The sequence below is a fragment of the Tupaia chinensis genome, unplaced genomic scaffold (genome assembly GCF_000334495.1).
Source record: "Tupaia chinensis unplaced genomic scaffold, TupChi_1.0 Scaffold000104_1, whole genome shotgun sequence".
Lineage (NCBI taxonomy): Eukaryota > Metazoa > Chordata > Mammalia > Scandentia > Tupaiidae > Tupaia > Tupaia belangeri.
Window position 1 is genome coordinate 2621442 of NW_006159568.1, and position 22149 is coordinate 2643590.

The 22149-nt window shown below is 39.4% G+C and overlaps 1 protein-coding gene across 3 annotated transcripts in view; it reads right to left on the bottom strand.

Annotated features, from left to right (window-relative positions):
* ZCCHC7 (zinc finger CCHC-type containing 7) overlaps positions 1 to 22149 on the bottom strand; it is a 253537-nt gene that overhangs the window by 44858 nt on the left and 186530 nt on the right. For all 3 annotated transcript variants that reach the window (XM_006143744.3, XM_006143745.3, XM_027770031.1), the window contains exons 3-5: positions 16659 to 16702; positions 15260 to 15385; positions 13610 to 13780 (exon numbers count right to left, since the gene is read on the bottom strand). In XM_006143744.3, coding sequence (XP_006143806.1) covers positions 13610 to 13780; positions 15260 to 15385; positions 16659 to 16702 — 341 coding nt within the window. The remainder of the gene's footprint in view (positions 1 to 13609; positions 13781 to 15259; positions 15386 to 16658; positions 16703 to 22149) is intronic.

Here is a 22149-nt window from a genome sequence, read left to right on the forward strand (position 1 = left end):
AGAAGAAGAGAAGAAGAAGAGAGAGGAGAGAGAGAGAGAGAGAGAGAGAGAGAGAGAAAGTAAGCTGCCAGGTCCAGGACCCAAATCATGGTCGGCCATGTGGGGGTCCATCCACCCTTAACCACCATGCCACCTGCCAGGCCTCTTTTGCTTCTCTTAAAGTTAGTAATTTTAAAACCATACTGTCTATTCTTCTTATAATTAAGAAGTTTCGTTTTATTTTAACTATCTATGATTTACACCATTAAAATTTTTTAAAAAGTGTATTATTTAATATGTATGTATGTATGTATGCACGTATGTGTGTGAGAGACAGGGACCCTTAACAGAATCCTGCCAGGTCATGATCCTTCCCCAGCCTTCCAGACAGCCAAAGATCACAGGTGTGCACGGGTTCCTGGCCTGTTCAGGTTAGCCTGAAAGATGAACCCAGGGCCTTCCAGATAGGTCCAGCACTATGCAGTGGTACGTCTGGGCCCCACGTTATTCTGACTTAAACATAATGATTTCTAACAGAGCCTTTTCTTTTTATTACATTAAAAAACAGATTAAGGAGAAATATTTAGACATGCACTCTACGCTTTCCTGGTTTAATTATTCACTGCTGCTACTTTTATTCTCTGAATTTTCCATTGAGTTCACAAATGAAGAGCCTGGCTAGGTCATCTTTTATCCTCCTCAGAATGCTCTAACTTTGGGACTAGCTGGTGGCACAGCAGTTAAGGTGGCTTGATCTCACAAGGCTGACTGCATAGTTAAGAGACTGGATTCTGCAACTTGAGAGACATGTTGGCTGTGTGTGCATGTGTGCCCCAAATCCCAAGAGGAGTGGAGCAGTGACTGTGGCATAGCCATCTCCCCTCAGGGGTGCTTCCTTACTTCCACGCCCCAACATGTGTCCTGTAGAAAAAAAAAAGGACCAAAAAAACTCTAGCCTTTAGAGATTTCTCCACTGCTTTTAGGCATTTACTAATGTACAAAAGAAGTTTGATGTGTGTCTGATTTGTGGGTGTACACTTCTGTCTAGATGTTTGTATTTTTGTCTAACACTCTAAAGTTCCACTAGCATATATCTAGATGTACATGACTTTTCTCACTTATATTGGGTGTGTACTCTATATAAGTTTCCTTTTATCAGTTTGCTTAATATTGCTTTGCATTTTTTCTTTCTTTTTACAATTTTGCCAGAGGGCACGAGCACTCACAGGGGAGAGCTAGAGTAAGAGAAAGTGGGAAAGCATCCCCCATGGTGCATGGTCACACCACAATCTCTTCTTCCTCTCTTTCTCTTTTTGGGCACACATGCCTGCACCAGCATGTCTCTCAAATCATCAGGTCTGGGACTCGAACTGTACAGTTGGTCATGTGGGATCCAGCAGTCCCAACCACCACACCATGGGCTCAGCCCTTAGGATTTTTTTTTTTTTAATCTTTTCTATACATACTGCTTTTGAAGAATGAGTTAGAATTTTCTCAAGTTCCCTATTTCCTATAGTGAATTAATTTTATTTGGGCTCATTTCTGATTCTTTATTTCATTTAGCAAGTGAATGCTTGTAATACTTTCTTTTTAATTGGTTCATCCTTTAAATTACGTGAATCTACCTAGTATTGGAAGTCTAGTATTGAATCTACTATTGGGAACTCAGGTAATCTCTTCCAAGAAATATACTATAATAGGTCTCTGATCAACTCATTCAAGGAAAAGCTTAGAGGTGATTAAGTTCTGGTTTATGTATGAAGAACAGAGAAGGAATTATGATTACAGAGATCTGTAAAGTAGAAGTGTTTTTATCTCACTACAAGTTATTATCTACTCCACTAAAAACCATTCCTTTTATTCCAGATTCTTATAACTACTGGATCATCAGAAAAGTCATGATGTATTTAAATGCACGACTACATCATGGTGATAGTTCTATGTAAGTATTCCTAAACCAGGTAAGGTAGTGGTGGGAGGTAAGGGTGCTGAGATGGGTGAGGGAAGGGTTTAACACTGAGCCACTGCAGCTTCACTATTGACTCCTGTCTAAAAGGTTGTGGGTTACAGAAAAAAGTAATAGGTACCAGCAGATGGTGTAATGGTTTCATCACTGGAGTTGCACATAGTCGACCCACAGTTCGAATCCCAAACCCGGAGGTTTAAAACTCACTCTGGGTGCATGTGCATGTGTTCCCAAAATTCCAAGAGGAGAATGGAGGAGAAGGGATTGAGATGTGGCCATCCTCCTTGAAGGGTGATTTCTTGCTTTCTATCTGTCTGTCTCTCTGGAAAGCATATGTGCCCTATAGCAAAAATCTTAAAAATAAAAGAATAATAATAGAGGTAATCAATTTAAAAACTGAGCCATGTCTTCCTAAATATCTGAAACTATCTTACTACCAACAATTAGTGTTCTTGGGGTGTATACTTTTCTTTATATATCCATAATTAGAGAGAATTATTTTACCCTGATATAACTAAAAGACCAGTTGGCTCATAATGTTTTCATTATATAATTCACTTGAAATCGTTGAACTTCTTAAATACCATATTATTGTTTTCATTATTATTTTCATCAAGGCAACAATTAGTAGAAGGCTGTATAATAAACTAAGATCACCCTTATTATTAAATTGAAATCTTACAGAAATAATTATCTTTTCTCTCTCTCTTTTTCAAAATGAAATAATACAAGATTAATAAAGGCAAAGCTAGGAAGGCCTTTCAGGCCTCTTTCAATCTATTCCTAGTCCGTTAATGCCTGGTTTATACTTTTTTATATTGTTTATAGCTGCTATAAATATGCTCACACACATTTATATGTCTATATAAACTACTATACAGATCATACTCTACAGAATTCATTTTGTTTTCACTAAAATAGAATCATTCTGTAGACATCTGTAGGTTTTCAAGGAATTGTATATAACTTGTAGATGGAATACTTAATTAGACGACACTTGAAGAAATCATTTTTTTTTTTTTTTAAAGACAAATGAACTGCATCTTAGGTTCAAGAAGAACACACACAGAATAGATCAGGAAACTGGCAAACACAGATGCCCCAAGTGTAAACAGTTTCGTTTGTTTTAGAGAAATTTGTCGCTGTATTTATTTATTTTTATTATTATTATTTTAATTGACAACATATCTGTTCCCAGAAAGACAGAAAGAGAGAGAGAGAAAAGGTGAAACCCCTCCCCCACCCAGTCTCCTCAATGGGGTATGGTCACATTAAATCCCTCTCCTTCATTTCTCCTTTGAGATTTTGGGCACACACACACACACACACACACACACACACACACACACACCCCTATTATGTTCTTTGAGTCTCTGGGACCAGGATCTGAACCTGACACACACACACACACACCCCTTTTATGTTCTTTGAGCCTCTGGGACCAGGATCTGAACCTGAGTCAGCCATGTGGGATCTGACTCCCTTTAACACTAGGCTAGGGAACTAGTCCAAGTCTGAACAATTTTAAAGGTTGAAAATCTCTCACAGTTGCTGTATTTTGCTTTACTAATGCACAAATTGAGGATGATTTTTAGAACCCAATCAGAAAACTCTCCAGGATCTATACCATTAAAGGGAGCTGACTTTTACCTGTAATATTTTGTAAAGTTTTGAACCTACTAAGTATTTTTTTTTTTTTTGAGAGGTTTTTGCTATAGGGTGTGTGTCTTCGCCAGAAAGAGCGAGACAGAGAGACAGAAAGCGAGAAATCACCCCCCCCCGGGGGGGGTGGCCATGCCGCAATCCCTTTTCCTCAATTCTTTTCTCAGGATCTTGGGCACGCACACACAAGCTACCGGGTCTGGGACTTGAACCACAGTCGACTACATAAGAGTCCAGCGACATAGTCATTACGCCAACTGCTGGTCCCAAGCTTACTAAGTTTTAATAAGGATCTGATTTTTAAAATTTTACTCTCAATTCATGGCCTAGATAATTAATCCTCAAATTTGTCCTTATTAGAAGATCTAATAGTAAATCCAAGTCTACATGAATTTTATACCCAGTGGATTAAAAAAAATATAGAAAAGGGATATAACGAGCTTGAAACTTAACAAAATTTTTGCATGTCATAAGATTCTCAATGACAATGTAAAGTTTATTTATCCTTTAATTTTGAGAGCTTATAAATTTGTAAGGGTAGACTATAATAGGACACTCCTTCCCTATCTTTGTAGAATTTAAGGGGCTAGAGAAAGGGAATTAATCCTATCCTCTACAGACCTAGTCATGCAGTTTCTATAAAGAAAACGTAAGTTGCTAGCAAGCTGCAAGGCCTACTGAAATGGACTAACAGTAAGCAATGAGGCATGTACCACAGGGAGAGCTGGAGAGACTCGGGAATTCTTCGGGTTACTTAGCGATGACTAGAAAGGAAGCCATTTAGTAGCATTTCAAGATAAAAATTGGTTTCTCCTTCAAAATCTAAATGTGCTAAATTATACACCTTCGGTTTAAAATGGAGAACTTATTTACATAAGGTTATATATACCTGCAGACATAAAGAGCTTCGGATAATTCATTTATTAGGTATTTGGGAACAGTTGCAATGAATTATTATTAATTCCTGTTTTTTTTTAAATTTATTCCTTGAACAATAAATACATATGCGATTTTCAGGAACATCATCATGAGTTTTGCAAAAATCTACCAAGAGGACAGAAGAAACCTTTAAGCTTTAAACAGAAAGCTACTTAGATTTCTTGGGGGGTATTCTGGTCTCTCAGGTAAATAAACATTTTATTAAGCCTATTTGATAATCATTTTTTATTAAGCAACTCAATCAATCCCAGCCATGCTTTCTTGCTCCAACATTGTTTAAATAGCTTTAAAATGTGAAAAGTGGAAATAAAGTATACCTAACCTAAGTCTAATTTCCTTTTTCTTCCCAAGGGCAAGTGCGATGCTCATGAGAACTGTTTATCTGAAGGTACTTATCAATCCATCACAATGATTTAATTCTGATATTTTTGTTTTCTCAGAGATGATTTATTTCTTTTGAAAAATAATTCATTGTATTTTAATGTTTACTTATCTACTCTTAGTTAGGCAGTTTTATTTTCATTAAGTACATCTGAATATAAGCCAGCAGTTAGTCCTGACCTCAAATAAATTCAGTACAAAAATTAGTTTGTCCACGATTATTTGAATTGTAAAAGGCTATCAGAATTTTTCCTTTTCTTGAATCTGTCCTTTCAAGCCACTGAAGATAATACAGTATATTGCATCATGAAATTATAGATGAGGATTTTCCATAAAAAAAAAAAGCTGATAATTGACAGGCCAAAAACACAGAGGATGGCAAAAATATCCATAGTACTCTTTTTCTGGCCATAGGGCGTGTTTGCTGACCCAGAGGGAAAGTGAAAAACTACCCCTCAGGGGGATGGCCAATCCCTTCTCCTCCGTTCTCTTCTCAGGATCTGCACACGTGCCTGCAGTATTAAAGCCACCACGACCAGGACTCGCGCAGTCAATTATGTGGGATTCAGCACATCGGCTACCACACCAGCTACTGGCCTCTATAGCACGCATTTAGAAGGGACATATTTGAGAATGCAACTGTTTTAACAAAACTAGAGTTGGTCACTACAGATCCTGGGAGAGAAACAAGAAAAGGGATTCCTTTGCCTTAGAAATTTTTGTTTACTTTGTGCATGCCACAGGTATTCTGCTTTTTGGAAAGCCTGTTTTAAATATTACCAAGTGTCTACCTCCTACTGAGTCAAGCTGAGAAAGCCCTAGCCTGTAGGTGTGCAAGATTTGAAGACTTTTATAATAATTTAAGTGGGGAGAGAGTGAACAGGTGGATCTATCATCCCTAATTTATTTCTTTGCTTATTCAAGAGTCCTATTGTGCTCCAATATGTGTGGGGCACTTTTCTAGAAGCTGGAGATATGATAGTGAACATGTTTGATAATAGACACAGAGCTTACATTCAAATTAGGGGAGAGAGAAAATTAAATAGAATGTAAGATTTAGGGGCCAGCAGGTGGCATGGTGGTTAAGGCACTGGACTTCTACATGGCCAAGCGTGGATCGAGTTCTGGACCTGGTTGCTTACTTTCTCACTTTCTCTTTGTGGTCAAATTAAAAAAATAAATAATAATAACAAATAAAATAAATCTTTTTTAAAAAAGTAAGATTTAAGTGTTATGGAGAAAAACAAAATACAAAAAAAGGCTAGGAGAGGCCAAAGGTGTAAAACTTGCTATTTTAATTATTTTCTTGGCCATCCCCCTGAAGGGTAGTTTTAATTAGGATAGCCAGTGAAGGCCTCTCTAAGAAGGGGAAATCTGAGCAGAGACAAGGAGAGGAGGGAGGACACAACTGTAGGTCTGGAGGCAGAGCATTCACAGCACAGGGAACAGAAGGTAGAGGTGGAAGCATGTTTGGTTTTTCAGGCAAGGAGACCAGTTGAGATGTGGTCTAGAAACCAGATGGGGCCAATGAGGGCATGGTGGTAAAATGCGACAGCAGATCCATATGGCAAAGTTGCCAGTTCAAGTCCAAAGACCTCACTGAGTATTCTGGGCTCTTATGTGCCCATGACTCAGCCTGGGGAAGGCTGAGCGAGTAGACTGTGGTTCGAGATTCTGTTGGGGGGGCCAACAGGAGGTATGGTGGTTAAGGTGCTAGACTCCCACATGGCTATGGTTTGAGTCCCAGACCTGGCAGCTTGCTTTTTCATTTTCCTTTCCCCTCTCTCTCTCTCTCTGGTCAAATTCAATAATAATAATAAAAAATAATAACAACAACAACAAATAGAAATAAATAAACAATTCTTTTTTTAAAAAAGACCCTTTTGGAGGTATTGTATCTGTCTCTCACTCATGGAATAAATAGATAAACTTTTTAAAAAGAAGCCCAATCATCTACAGACTTAGTGGTAACTGAAAGAACTTTAGTTTTTACTTTGAAAGAGATAGAAAGTCATATTTGAAAAATTCAGATATGGAGCTGATGTAATCTAGATTATATTTGGAAAAGGCTTTCTCTGAGTGAAAGAGATATGGAATAAGAGAGAAATAGTCTAGGAATGGCTAGAGATTTGCTTTCTCAATTTGCCCTGTCTTTGAAAGTAAGAACTAGAAGGCAAGAGGACAAGTGTTCAGAAAATACAGACTCTTGGAGATGTTTCAAGTCCATTTTGCAAGAAAACTCACTCAGCCTGTACCAAGAGTTCCTATGGCATTATTTTCTAGCTGATGTTTCCAAAAACAGGGATGTGTAAAGTCAAAGTGGGAGTTTCTTTCTTTCTTTTTTTGAGCGATTTTTGCTATAGGGTGCATACACTCACGGGAGAGAGAGAGAGAAGTCAAAGTCACCCCTCAGGGGGTCATGGCTATGCTGCAGTCCCTTCTCCTGGGATCTTGGACATGCATGCAAATGTGCCCAACAGCTGCAATCCTTTCTTCTCCCTTCTCCTCTTGGGATCTTGGGCATGCATGCAAACATGGCCAACATGAGTTTGAAGCCACTGGGATATTACCAAGTGTCTACCTCCTACTGAGTCAAGCTGAGAAAGCCCTAGCCTGTAGGTGTGCAAGATTTGAAGACTTTTATAATAATTTAAGTGGGGAGAGAGTGAACAGGTGGATCTATCATCCCTAATTTATTTCTTTGCTTATTCAAGAGTCCTATTGTGCTCCAATATGTGTGGGGCACTTTTCTAGAAGCTGGAGATATGATAGTGAACATGTTTGATAATAGACACAGAGCTTACATTCAAATTAGGGGAGAGAGAAAATTAAATAGAATGTAAGATTTAGGGGCCAGCAGGTGGCATGGTGGTTAAGGCACTGGACTTCTACATGGCCAAGCGTGGATCGAGTTCTGGACCTGGTTGCTTACTTTCTCACTTTCTCTTTGTGGTCAAATTAAAAAAATAAATAATAATAACAAATAAAATAAATCTTTTTTAAAAAAGTAAGATTTAAGTGTTATGGAGAAAAACAAAATACAAAAAAAGGCTAGGAGAGGCCAAAGGTGTAAAACTTGCTATTTTAATTATTTTCTTGGCCATCCCCCTGAAGGGTAGTTTTAATTAGGATAGCCAGTGAAGGCCTCTCTAAGAAGGGGAAATCTGAGCAGAGACAAGGAGAGGAGGGAGGACACAACTGTAGGTCTGGAGGCAGAGCATTCACAGCACAGGGAACAGAAGGTAGAGGTGGAAGCATGTTTGGTTTTTCAGGCAAGGAGACCAGTTGAGATGTGGTCTAGAAACCAGATGGGGCCAATGAGGGCATGGTGGTAAAATGCGACAGCAGATCCATATGGCAAAGTTGCCAGTTCAAGTCCAAAGACCTCACTGAGTATTCTGGGCTCTTATGTGCCCATGACTCAGCCTGGGGAAGGCTGAGCGAGTAGACTGTGGTTCGAGATTCTGTTGGGGGGGCCAACAGGAGGTATGGTGGTTAAGGTGCTAGACTCCCACATGGCTATGGTTTGAGTCCCAGACCTGGCAGCTTGCTTTTTCATTTTCCTTTCCCCTCTCTCTCTCTCTGGTCAAATTCAATAATAATAATAAAAAATAATAACAACAACAACAAATAGAAATAAATAAACAATTCTTTTTTTAAAAAAGACCCTTTTGGAGGTATTGTATCTGTCTCTCACTCATGGAATAAATAGATAAACTTTTTAAAAAGAAGCCCAATCATCTACAGACTTAGTGGTAACTGAAAGAACTTTAGTTTTTACTTTGAAAGAGATAGAAAGTCATATTTGAAAAATTCAGATATGGAGCTGATGTAATCTAGATTATATTTGGAAAAGGCTTTCTCTGAGTGAAAGAGATATGGAATAAGAGAGAAATAGTCTAGGAATGGCTAGAGATTTGCTTTCTCAATTTGCCCTGTCTTTGAAAGTAAGAACTAGAAGGCAAGAGGACAAGTGTTCAGAAAATACAGACTCTTGGAGATGTTTCAAGTCCATTTTGCAAGAAAACTCACTCAGCCTGTACCAAGAGTTCCTATGGCATTATTTTCTAGCTGATGTTTCCAAAAACAGGGATGTGTAAAGTCAAAGTGGGAGTTTCTTTCTTTCTTTTTTTGAGCGATTTTTGCTATAGGGTGCATACACTCACCGAAGAGAGAGAGAGAAGTCAAAGTCACCCCTCAGGGGGTCATGGCTATGCTGCAGTCCCTTCTCCTGGGATCTTGGACATGCATGCAAATGTGCCCAACAGCTGCAATCCTTTCTTCTCCCTTCTCCTCTTGGGAACTTGGGCATGCATGCAAACATGGCCAACATGAGTTTGAAGCCACTGGGTCCAGGGCTTGAACTGCGGTTGGCTATGTGGGAGTCCAGCAAAGTAAATTCTTTGCCATCTGCTGGTTCCCGAAAGTGGAAGTTTCTTGATCGCAATTTACAAAAGGTTAGAGCATTTAGTTACTCAGGGTTTCAGAAATCTTTCTCTGTGAATGAGCAGACCAGCAGGTGTGAAGAAGAAAATGATAAAGGTAGAGGACAGTGTTGCTGGAGAGTACTGAGCCTTAAATAACCAAAAGATATTTACATCAAAAGGGAGAAGTAATGACTTAGGAACAGCCATGGCAAGTGAGGAAGAAGTTGATCCTATCTAACTTAGAAGCAGGTGGGTCAAAGGAGGACAGCAGCAAACCTTTGAGAGGGCTGCAGAGGAAACTATGTCTTGTCAAAGGCCAGGTTTAAGGACAGATCTAAGGTATCGTGAGACAAGCTGAACAGTTTGGGTCCAGCACGACTGCTTCCATGTGAATCCCTATAAAGAGTTTTTGGGATAGTGAAAGGCCTATGAGCCTCTCCACAAGGAGTCAGCATAGGTCAGGCCTGCGTGGGCTCCCAGGAAATCCTGTACAAGACGGGCAGGCTAGAAACATCATTGTGTCCAGAATCTTTCCCATATACGTACCAAAAAAAAAATAAATAAATAAAAAGCAAACAACAGCAACGAAAAAATCATCCACTAGATCCTAGCAGATTTTCTGTGTGTGTGTGTGTGTGTGTGTGTTTTTAAGAATTATTGTTTGTTTGTTTTTTGCCTTAGGGCATGAGTCTCCGGGAGAGGAGTGACAGAGAGATATCAAGAGGAAAAGTGAGAAATCACCCCCTGGGGAGATGGCCACAACACAATTCCTTCTCCTTCCCTCTCCTCTTGAGATTTTGGGCATGCACACATGTGTGCCAGAGTGATCTTCAAGCTGCTAGGTCCAGGATTCAAACCATGGTCAGTCATATGTGAGTACAATGCCTTAACCACCATGTTACCTGCTGGTCCTGATCCTGGCATATTTTAAGGAAAGGGTACTGCTTTGTCTGAGGTTGGTTAGGGCCTAACTCTATCTTAAAAATTTACATTCATTGGGATTATTAATCCTCAAGGCCATTTTAGATAAGAGTTTAACATATATTAGAGGCCCAAATTAAACAGTTAAGCAGAATGGGCTATAGATTTAACTCACAGCTGATTATATAATCTTTAACAAGCAATTTTTAACAGCTCTACTACGGTTTCTTATTTTAAGTAACTGCCTAAGATAATGTCTGACTCCTTCCTGTTGTAACAGACAAGTAAGACCATATTCTCCCTCCTGTTATCACAGGCATGTAAGACCATATTTGTAAAAGCTTGTTGGAGGAAAGGAGTAAAATCTAGATGGTGTTAAACATAACTACCAAACTAGAAAATTTTGCTAATAAAATTATAATCAACAACTTAATGCAGACAACAGTACAAAACTGAGACAACTGGGCATTTACTTTTTTTTTAAGAGAGATTTGTTGCTATAGGGCACGTGCACTCACTGGAGAGACAGAGAGAGACAGAGAGACAGAAAGCGAGAAATCACTCCCCGGGAGGGGATGGCCACATCACAATTCCTTCTCCTCCATTTTTCTCTCAGGATTTTGGGCATGCACACATATGCACCCAGTGTGAGTTTTGAGCCACTGTGTCTGGGACTCAAACCGCAGTAGACTGTGGGAGTCCAGTAACGTAACCATTATGCCATCTAATGGCTCCAGGATTTATCATTTTTTTTGGGGGGGGGGGGGGTTTTTCTATAGGGCGTGTGGGCTCCTGCTATAGGGCGTGTGTGCTCACCTGAAAGAAAGAGAGACATAGAGACAGAAAGTGAGAAATCACCCCCTCAAGGGAAATGGCCATGCTGCAATCCCTTTTCCTCCATTCTCCTCTTGGGATCTTGGGCACGCACACACACCTGCCAGGTGTGAGTTTAAGCCACTGGGTCCAGGACTCAAATCGCGGTTGACTACATGGGAGTCCAGCGACATAGCCATTACACCAACTGCTGGTCCCAGGATTTATCAGTTTTAAGACTTGATAAATAAGCTTAAACTACCTTGCAATGAAATTACAACATATGTTTCTATACAGCTACTCCTGGCTTAATGATTGACCTGTTTAACAACCTCTCAGACTTACCACCAGCATGAGAGAGTCCCTTTCTCAGTCTGTGTGAGCCTCAGGAATATCATTTCTCAGTCTTTGTTGCCTTCACACAGTTGGTTAGTACTCACGACACAAAGTGTTTGTAATCATGCAGGATTATATATTTAGTTTATAAATCTGTACTTTACTATACACCCATAGCTGGACTTATATTATTATGTTGTGGTATGTCTGATGCTTACTGGTGATCATCTAATGTGTGCTTTTCATATGGACAGAATTACATTACTCAGCTGATGAGGGCTGCATGGTATCTACTGAAAGAACATAACACAAACAAGATACCCACCTTTAATTCCTCACTTATCAACCAATTCACTTAATGACCTAGCCCTAGGAGTGGAACTTGGTCATTAAGTGAGGAGCATATGATTTATTCTTGAGAATCAGAACACTCAAATTAATCAATCAAATTAATTATATTCAACATCTTTAGTGGCATAAGAAGTACAGATTAAAACTATCAAATATTATTTTCTCTTTATCTAATTAATCAACATTTTAAAAGTCTGAGAATACTTAGTGTTTATAAGTATAAGCGAGTATTTTCCTAAACATTGCTGGTTGGTGAATATATGATATGACCTTTTATTGCATTGTTGGAAAAGTCCATGACGCATTTTTGCATAGAAAAATGGAAAAATATGTCATAACTTTTCTGATGACCCAATAGAAAAACAATTTGGTAATGTTTATCCAAACATAGGGTATGTTATCTTTTAATTTCACAATTCCACTTATAGAATTGAACCTACCAAAACACTCTTATACAAATACACATACACAGATACAAAAGGTGTTTAATGCACTACTGTTTCTAAAAAAAAAAGGGAGAGTAGTAAAAAAAAAACACTTATATACGTGTGTGTGTATATGTAAAATTACAATAAACAATTATCACATTATTTACATAAGAAACACATATACCAAAAACTTCTCTAATTTTCAATCTAAAATTCATTTCAACAGAAAGCCTTATCAATTTTTGAGCAAAAGGCTACAGGTACACTTCAATAGAAATTAGAAAAATGTGCTTTTGTGTCATATCTTTGGGAAGTACACATTAAAGGAAAAAGATTATTTAACTTTTTTTAAAGACGTAAGTAATGCTGGAAAAAAGACAGCCAATCTTTTCACAAATGCCCCTTAAAGCAATTAGGATTGGCAACAAAGTATGACTATGAAAAATGACTTTGTACTGACTATTAATATAAAATAAATGTAAGTTACTATGTAATAAAAGATGCAATTAAGAGCTAAAAATGACAGACCCTTAATGAGAATTCATTAGGAGTTAGGAGTAAACTGAATGTAGAAAACAATATATTCAACGTCAAAGCTTTATGTATTTATTTCAATAGTCCTTCTCTAAAATAATGACTAGAATCCCAACATACATTTACAATATGACGCGAACAATGTACAAAGTACACTTTTAAATGTGCTGCAAGTAACTGAAATGTCTTCTAATTACTTCTGCATTTAAAACCTTAAGAGGGGCTGGCAGGTGGCATGGTGGTTAAGGGCACTTAACCACATGGACTCCCACATGGCGGGCCATGGTTCAAGTCCTGACCTGGTGGCTTCCTTTCTCACTTTCCCTCTCTCTCTCTTGCTCTGCCCCTCTCTGGTCAAAATTAAAATAAATAAATAAATTTAAATAAAATAATAATCCTTAAACAAATTAAAACCTTAAGAAAGAGCTAATAAGATAAGCACATTTAAAGTACTAGATGGTCTGCTCTTTTTTTGCCTAAGAGTCTTACACTAGCAAGAACCATCAACAAACAGTATCAAACTAGGTTCTTATACACTTATAACTCTTAAGTATATGTTTTCATCTAAACATGCACTAATACCTACATAAAATCTTCACACCTCTTTAATTTCAACTTTCTCTTGGCAAACACGTCAAGTAAAAGGGGCAGCATGGGCTCACAAGAGGTGCCGATGCTGCCTCCTGATGAACTACTCAGCAGGACCCTCACCCTAGGACTTACAGCACTGCTTTACATGTTCAGTGGCCAAGGACATGACCATCATTCTATACAGTGCAGAGTAAACATTCTTTTAGGTAGGCTGACTGAGAGTTACAAACTGGCACATTGCCCCCAAAGCCTGACAAATTAGTTATACGCAAGATACTCACATCAGCATAGTGGCCTATCATATCACATCGGTCACATCGTTTTTTCCAGGAAGCTTTTTCGAGACATTTGTGAGCAGAAGACACAGGCAAAGAACAGTGAAAGCAAAAGCGGGCTGGACAGGCATACTGGAGGTGTCCTCTCTCAGAGCAGAGGCAGCAGGGGCGAACTTTCTGTGCGACAAACAGAAAATCTCTTTAGCAAAACACTTCAGTATCAGATAAAGGAAGATTAATATTTCTTTTTCAATATAATCCCATAAATAGTCATTCCCAATTTGAGACCTCAACAAAGGCCCAATCTTGAGTATAATTACAAAATAAACAAAATGTCTGGGGAACCAGCAGTTAGCGTAATGGCTATGTCGCTGGACTCCCACGTAGTCGACCGCTGTTCGTGTCCCAGACCCGGTGGCTTAAAACTCACGCCGGGTGAGTGTGCGTGTGTGCCCAAGATCCCGAGAGGAGAATGGAGGAGAAAGGATTGCGGCGTGGCCATCCCCCCTGGGGGGTGATTTCTCGCTTTCTGTCTCTCTGTCTCTCTCTGTCTGTCTGGCGAGTGCACGCGCCCTACAGTGAAAATCTCTCCAAAAAAAAAAAAGTCTGAAACTAGAGGCTTTGATATGTGCTGTCTCTATAACGTGGTTACCAAAAAGGCTGATGCACATACTGTAGGCTGGCACTTATTTCTTGTGCCTTGTCTTACAGAAATGTTAAAGTGGAAGGTATCTAAGAGGGAAAGGAGGATGATGAGGATATCTGGGAGCCAAGTCAGAGGAGGAACACATACAGAAGACGCTGCTTTGCCTGGGGAAGCAAAAACAAAGAGGAGACATGAGAGCTGTCTCAAGTATTTGAAAGACACTCATTTGGAAGAGGGAATACGTAATGGACGGAATGTTTATTAAGAGCTATTGTATGTCAAGGAATGTCTAAGAGCTTTAGTTCTGTGTTGTTTCAAAGGTTGACATACCCGCTTAACATAATTCACATTAATACACATTTTTAAGTGCCTAAAATAATACTTTTATTTTTTTTGGAGAGGTTTTCGCTATAGGGCACGTGTGCTCACCAGAAAGACAGAGAGAGACAGAGAGATAGAAAGCGAGAAATCACCCCCAGGGGGGATGGCCACACCGCAATCCCTTCTCCTCCATTCTCCTCTTGGGATCTTGGGCATGCACGCATACGCGCCCGGCGTGAGTTTAAGCTGCCGGGTCCAGGACTTGAACTGTGGTTGACTATGTGGGAGACCAGCGACACAGCCATTACGCTAACTGCTGGTCCCTAAAATTACAATTTTTTAACAATGAAAATGATCCCACAATGAAACATGTTGCCTCGTAAAGTAGGCTGAGAAGTGAAAGAGGTCTCAGGAACCATCTGATTCAATCTTCTCACTTTATAGATAAGAAAAAAGAGGCACAGAAGGTTAAGTGATTTGTCCAAGATCATACAACTAGTAATAAGAAGCTGAAATTAATTCCAGGTTTTTCCAACTCTAAATTTACTGTTCTATCCCTTACACCAGGCTGTGTGCTACATATAATTTAACAGACACATTACAAAATATTTTAATTTGAAGGTGTGAGGGTTCCAACCTTAAGATTTTGACTTTAAAAAGGGGAAAGAAGCATTACATATTTCACGTACTTGTGGTAAGGGGCAGTTTTTTGATAAATGGCCACATTTGTCACAATTTCTACAGGTAACATTTTTGTTGGTCGAATAGTATCGATGGGTCCATCTTCCAGATGATCTTTTATTACCTATTTGGGCCTAAGATGGGAAAAAAATAAAATCAATCATTTAAAAAAATCATTTCACTCTGTTTAATAAACATCATCTATACTTCTTTTTAAAGACAACTCTCAATGAATGAAGAATCATCAAACTTCAAGGCAGCCCCATTACCTTGACAAAGCCAGTGAATTAACAGTCACATTTGTTCAATTTAGAACCTAGAACTTTGTGCTCTCCCTTGTTCTCTTAAAAAAAGGTAGAAAAGCACATAAAAGGTTGCTATTAAAGATAAGTCTACTCTGCCCGTTCTTTGACACTTTTCCATGACTCCTTCCCTGTGTTTTTCTCTACTTGTGGTTCAGGTCTAGTCAGGGAACTGACATGCATCATTTAAACATCACTTAAACATTCTGGTAGCATTCAGACTTGTGTATTTGAATATACAACACAATGTTCTGAATAAGAAGCCTGCTTAAGTTTTTCAGTTAGGGGATAGTGTTTTTATGAGTTTATTTTTATGAAGTGATAAAAAGTTACACATTACCAAATACATTCCTTCTTTTGAAAAGAACAGGTTTATTGCCCACTGTTTGCATTATAATTTCGAAAGGCAATTTCCTCCCACTGGGGTCCTTTAAGATCCATTCTGTCTACATAGTGACCCAATTCTAGCTGCCTCATAATCTAGTAAAAATCTAAAATCTTTCAAGAGAATATTAGCAAATCATATGATATGGAATATCTCAAGAGGAATATGTAAATCCCAACCATGCTTTTATCTTGCTTGGTAGAATTCCATCTTTGAAAAAGCTTTTATCTTTTACTTGTTATTCTGTTGAATTGGCCAAGTAGACTACAATTAGGTATAATCTAGTTATCTCTTAAAATTTTTACTGAGTTGGAAAATTATTCTTTTATAGCATCTGCCACAATCAAGGCTAATAATCTCCGAAGACAAACACCTGCCACCATCCTAAATATAGACTAACCATTTCCTTACGCTGAAGAAGCAGTTATTTCCGGTGTTGATCTTCAGTGGTATAAGGCCATGCGGGCCGAGAGGACTACCATAGCAGAGAAGGAACAGAGAGGGAAAGGGGACTAAACCACTATGGCTATTAATTGACTGACAAAAAACAAGGCTGAATCAAATTTATGAAAAGTAACATCACTCATATACTAAAATTAAACTTTTAAAAGCCACTTAGACCACTGCTATTTTTTAGAAAATGTTTATTAATCATAAAAATGTTAACACAATAAAACCAAAGGAAAGTATTTAGAAGTTGAAAAACAGCTTGATTTTTACCTCAACGTCTTTGTCACTGACGAACCAGTTTACCCCATCTTCTCCTACAAAACAAATGAAATGTTAGTCAACCTTGGCATCTCCAACGTATTTAGAGATTGACAATAGATTATTCCATTTGCTGGTATGCAACCTGGACCACAAAAGCATAGTGAAGAATGTTGAATATCTTAATTCTAACCTTAGCTCCATCATTATCTGTGTGGTTCTGGACACATAACTTCTTTGAGTCTCAGTTTTCTTTTCTTTTCTTTCTTTTTAATTATTTTTTTTTGAGAGATTTTTGCTATAGGGCACATGCGCTTGCCAGAAAGACAGAGAGAGACAGAGAGAGACAGAAAGTGAGAAATCCCCCCCCCCCAGGGGGGATGGCCACGCCGCAATCCCTTCTCCTCCGTTCTCCTCTCGGGATCTTGGGCATGCACATACAGGCACCGGCATGAGTTTAAGCCATCGGGTCCAGGACTTGAACCACAGTCAACTACGTGAGAGTCCAGTGACATAGCCATTACACCAACTGCTAGTCCCGAGTCTCAGTTTTCTTACCTGTGAAATGAGCACAATAGTATTTACCCTGTCTACCTAAAAAGTCCTGTGAGAATCAAATAATAGATGTGAATATGCTTTGAAAATCATCAAACTATATATAAATACAAAAAAAAAAATCAGTGAAAGGACCAAAAACCCAACAGTGGATGCAGAAAGAAATCTTACCTCAACTTCCTTTATCTCACTAAAACAGAGCTTAATAGAAAGGCAGCCATCAAGAGCCGTCCTCCTCCCTGAAGGAGGTCTCTAGTCAGGTAGGGAACTCACCTTGGGCACTGAGACATACCAACAAATTGTGTAGGGTTGACCTTGTAGGCACTATGTGAAAGGAGCCAGATCCCACATGACTGGTTTAAATCTCGGCCCCAGTGGCTTGAAAACCACACCAGGCATATGGGTGCATGTGCCTAGGATCCTGAGGGAAAGGAAGAATAGAGGAAGGGATTATAGCTTGACCCAGACCCCATGGGTGATTTCTTTCTCTCTTATGTACCCTTTGGCATAAAAAATTGTTCAGAAAAAAATTGTGTAAACAAGTCTTTCAGAACGTTTCTGCCCTTTGAGTCCCTAAGATACATTCTGATCCGTTTTTTTTTGTGTGTGTGTTTTGAGAAAAAAAGGGTCAAAGTAGCAAATTATTTTAAACGTTTAAGGACCTACCAAGTTGTTCACTTAAAGTACTGTTAGAAAATTTATTTATTTATTTACTTATTTTTCCTTTTTTTTTTTTTTGGAGAGGTTTTTGCAATAGGGCGCTTGCACTCAACAGAAAGACAAAGAGACAGAAAGTGAGAAATCACCCCCCAGGGGGTATGGCCATGCTGCAATCCCATCTCCTCCATTCTTCTCTCGGGATCTTGGGCACGCATGCATACACGCCTGGCGTGAGTTTAAGCCACTGGGTCTGGGACTTGAACTGTGATCAGCTACATGGGAGTTCAACAACATAGCCATTACACTAACTGCTGGTCCCTGACCCCTGGTTTTGTTAGATTGGTATATTAACCTTTTCCCTCTATAACCCTCTAAACTCGTCACCAAGTTAATCACCACTGAATGCTCACATCAATAACCCCTGTCTTTGCTCCAGTTCATCTGTCCACTGTCAGTTAACTAGCAGGTACCGGACTTGGCCTAATTTGGTAGAGGAAAAGATTTTCCTCCCAACATCAGAATCAACTGTGTCCACTAGATTTCCATTTCAGACAACTTTCTTTTTTTTTAGAGAGAGACTTTTGCTATAGGACATGTGTACTCACCAGACAGAGACACAGAGAGAGAGAGAGAAAGTCAGAAGTCACTCCCGTGCAGGATAGCCACATTGCAATCTCCTCTCCTTCATTCTCCTCTCAGGATTTGGGGCAAGCATGCACATGAGCCCAGTGTGAATTTTAAGTCATCAGGTCTAGGACTTGAACTGTGTTTGACCATTATGCCATTGGCTGGTCCCTAGGCAAATTTCATTATAATATTTTTAAAACTTAGATTTTGAATACTATGGCACTACCAGGGTTAGGAACTTAATGGTATATTTTATAACATCAAAAATAGTGAAGTGAAGGGGTAAAAGAAGCGGTTAAATATCCAGTGATCACTGATTCATCTAAAAATACAACCGTAAAAACTTGAGAGGGAAAAAACATATTTTTCTGTATAAGCTATTTTCTCCTCGTTGTACTTCTCTTTTACAAACCTGTAAATAGGTGCTATTCCTTTGCCCACCCATGGCTAAGGAGGAAGGGACCTCTGATGAATGCAGAAGCCAAGGTGTCAACAAAGGACCAGAAAACTCCCTCCCCCCAAAGCAAAGTTAAGATTTCCTCCTTCCTCCTACCTTACTACTTTCCTCTGTCTCAAAAACACAAATTGAACTTGACTAGTTTCTTTGAAAGGAATTTTGAAGCGATATAAAGCAATCTATATTTTCCCAGGCCTACCAGGAGTAACTGTATAAAGATAAATATTTGAAATAAAATATTTGTACTAAGAAAATCATGAAGCTGTTTTACAAAAAGACCAATCCACAGGAAAGCAGAGATGCTGTGCTGCTGATTATTTTCTTTGTAAAACTTAGAGGCTGCATCCACACACTGGGAGTGGAGAATACATTAACTAGCAGCAGCTTCTGTTCCTTCATCATCACCATCCGTGCTGTTCTTTCATTCAAAGGATCCGTGTAAGGAGCATGCTTCGCTGTAACTTTCAAAGCTGCCTTTTGTAGTTCAATGTCCTTCATCACTAAAATTAACAATGACCACTTGAAATCACTTAAACTATAAAAATAACTTAATGTTGTTCTTAAAAAAAAAGAAATGCAGTGGGCCAGACAGTAGCACAGTGGTAACATGTGACACTCCCTACGTGTGCCCATGATCTGGGACAGGCTAAGGCTGGGCATGAGTCGCGAGGCCAAGACACTGTTGGAAGTATTGTCTCTCTCTCTCAGTCAGGGAACATATCAATAAACAGACTTCGAAAATATATACTTTTAAAAAGAATGTAAAACCAGCGAAATGCAAAAGAGCAACTGTGACCACTCCTGAACTCCCAATAAATCTATACATACAGAGAAGAGTTTAAAAAAAAAGTTAGAGATTGACTCTATTTACACTGCTATTTATTTATTTATTTATTTATTTATGTTATTGTTGTTATTATTATTATTACTATTATACATTCGATTGCTATATGTCATTTGACTTGTAAAGAGAACTTACCCAACATGAAATATACCTCAGACCAGATCAGTTGAGAATACTATACACGTTATCATCAACAAGTTAGACTGCTTTTTATTTTGAAACATTTACTCATGGGACCAGCAGATGGTACAATGGTTACGAAGCTGGACTCCCATGTAGTTGACTGTGGTTCGAGTCCTGGACTTGGCTCCTTAAACCTCACGCAGGGTGCTTGTGTGTGCATGCCTAAAATCCTGAGAGGAGAATGGAGGAAGACGGACTGTGGCGTGGCCATGATTTCTGGCTCTCTCTTTCTCTGTTTCTTTGGCTAGTGCACACATCCTATAGCAAAAATTTATCTCTAAAAAAAAACTCATTTATTTATTTCTTCCATGAGTGTGTTTGTGTGTGTGTGTGGGGAAGGGCAGAGTGTAAGCATGCAAGAGCATGCAGCAAAAGCTGCAGTCCATTCTAAGCCCCTGCCAGCCCAGGACCATGGGCACCCAGTGCATCTGGCATACTCAGGAAGAACTCTGGACTTGACAGGTAACCTCCCACATGGGACTGCCTCACAGACATCACGTTTTATTACCGTGTCATCATCTGGACCACTTAGATAGTTTTAACATTCCTGTGGAATGCAACAATATTCTATTGACAGGTTATATACTAATAACTTCTCAAGAAGTTGCGGTAATAGTGTGGAAAATTCATCAAGTACACAAACAGGCTTCAATTATACGTGAAATCAGTACTTTTCAAGTGATAAATGAAACAAAGACATCATCAACAAGTATACAAGGAGTTGGGAACCAGCAGTTAGCATAATGGCTATGTCGCTGGACTCCTACGTAGTCGATAGCGGTTCGCGTTCCGGACCCAGTGACTTAAAACTCATGCCGGGCGCGTGTGCATGCGTGCCCAAGATCCTGAGAGGAGAATGGAGGAGAAGGGATTGCAGAGTGACCATCCCCCCTGGAGGGTGATTTCTCTCTTTCTGTCTCTATGTCTCTCTCTGTCTGTCTGGCGAGCGCACGCGCCCTATAGTGAAAATCTCTCTAAAAAAAAAACAAATAAAAAAAACAAGTATACAAGGAGTGTGGATGTGCTTCTTGAGTAGTAAACAAAGCAAAGCTATCACAAGGTACACATAAAGCAACTCTTGGCCCTGCTCTGGGGTTCTAAGGTTTCAGTCTGGTTTAGCCCGCAGACAGCTGACTCCTGCACTTGGGTCTTTTACCTACCTGCTTCTTGTCTAAGCTCCGAATCCCAACCAATGAAAGCCTTGTCTAGGGAAACTCATTAGAACCTCCATGGACAGCCAATTCTTCATTTTGTTCATTTCTGGTTAAGGTTTTTTTCTTTTTTTCTTTTCTTTTTTTTTTTTTTTTCCCACTATAGGGCGCGTGCGCTTGCCAGACAGACAGAGAGAGACATAGAGACAGAAAGCGAGAAATCACCCCTCAAGGGGGATGGTCATGCCACAATCCCTTCTCCTCCATTCTCCTCTCGGGATCTTGGGCACGCACGCACACGTGCCCGGCGTGAGTTTTAAGCCACCGGGTCCGGGACGCAAACCATGGTTGACTACGTGGGAGTCCAGCGACATAGCCATTACGCTAACTGCTGGTTCCCAGGCTAAGGTTCTTGATAGAAACCTGGCTTGTGGGGCCAGTAGGCAGTGTGGTGGTTAAGTTGGACTCCCACATGGCCCACTGTGGTTCAAGTCCCAAACCAGGCAGCTTGCTTTCTCACTTTGTCTCTCTCTGGTGAGCTTATGTACCCTGTAGAAAATTAATGCAATAATAATAAATAAAATTAAAAAAAATAATTAACAACATTTAGAAACCTGGCTTCTGGTCTTAACACTGCCTCAATTTGTCATGCTGTGTTGGGCAGGCTACTTTACCCTATGGGAGTGTGTATAATAAAGGGCTGAATATTCAATGTCATCTGCAGTACTTTCTAGCACTATCTATGATTCCATTTAATTTTCTTCCACGGCTAGAGTCAAATATATTGTCACTTAGTCTAATCTCCCTAAATCCTGCAGATCTCTGCATCTGGCGCATGATGACTTGACCTAGGGAAGGCTTCCCATAGGGCCTAGGAGCACTTGTCTTTCAGGTGCATACCACCCAATACTAGAGAATGTAAAATGGAACGTCCTAAAGTGCAAAATTGAAACTGCTCTGAAGATGCCTATTATCAATTCTTGACTGCTTTAGAGCCTTGGTCTTGCTGATAATTCTTTCATTGCA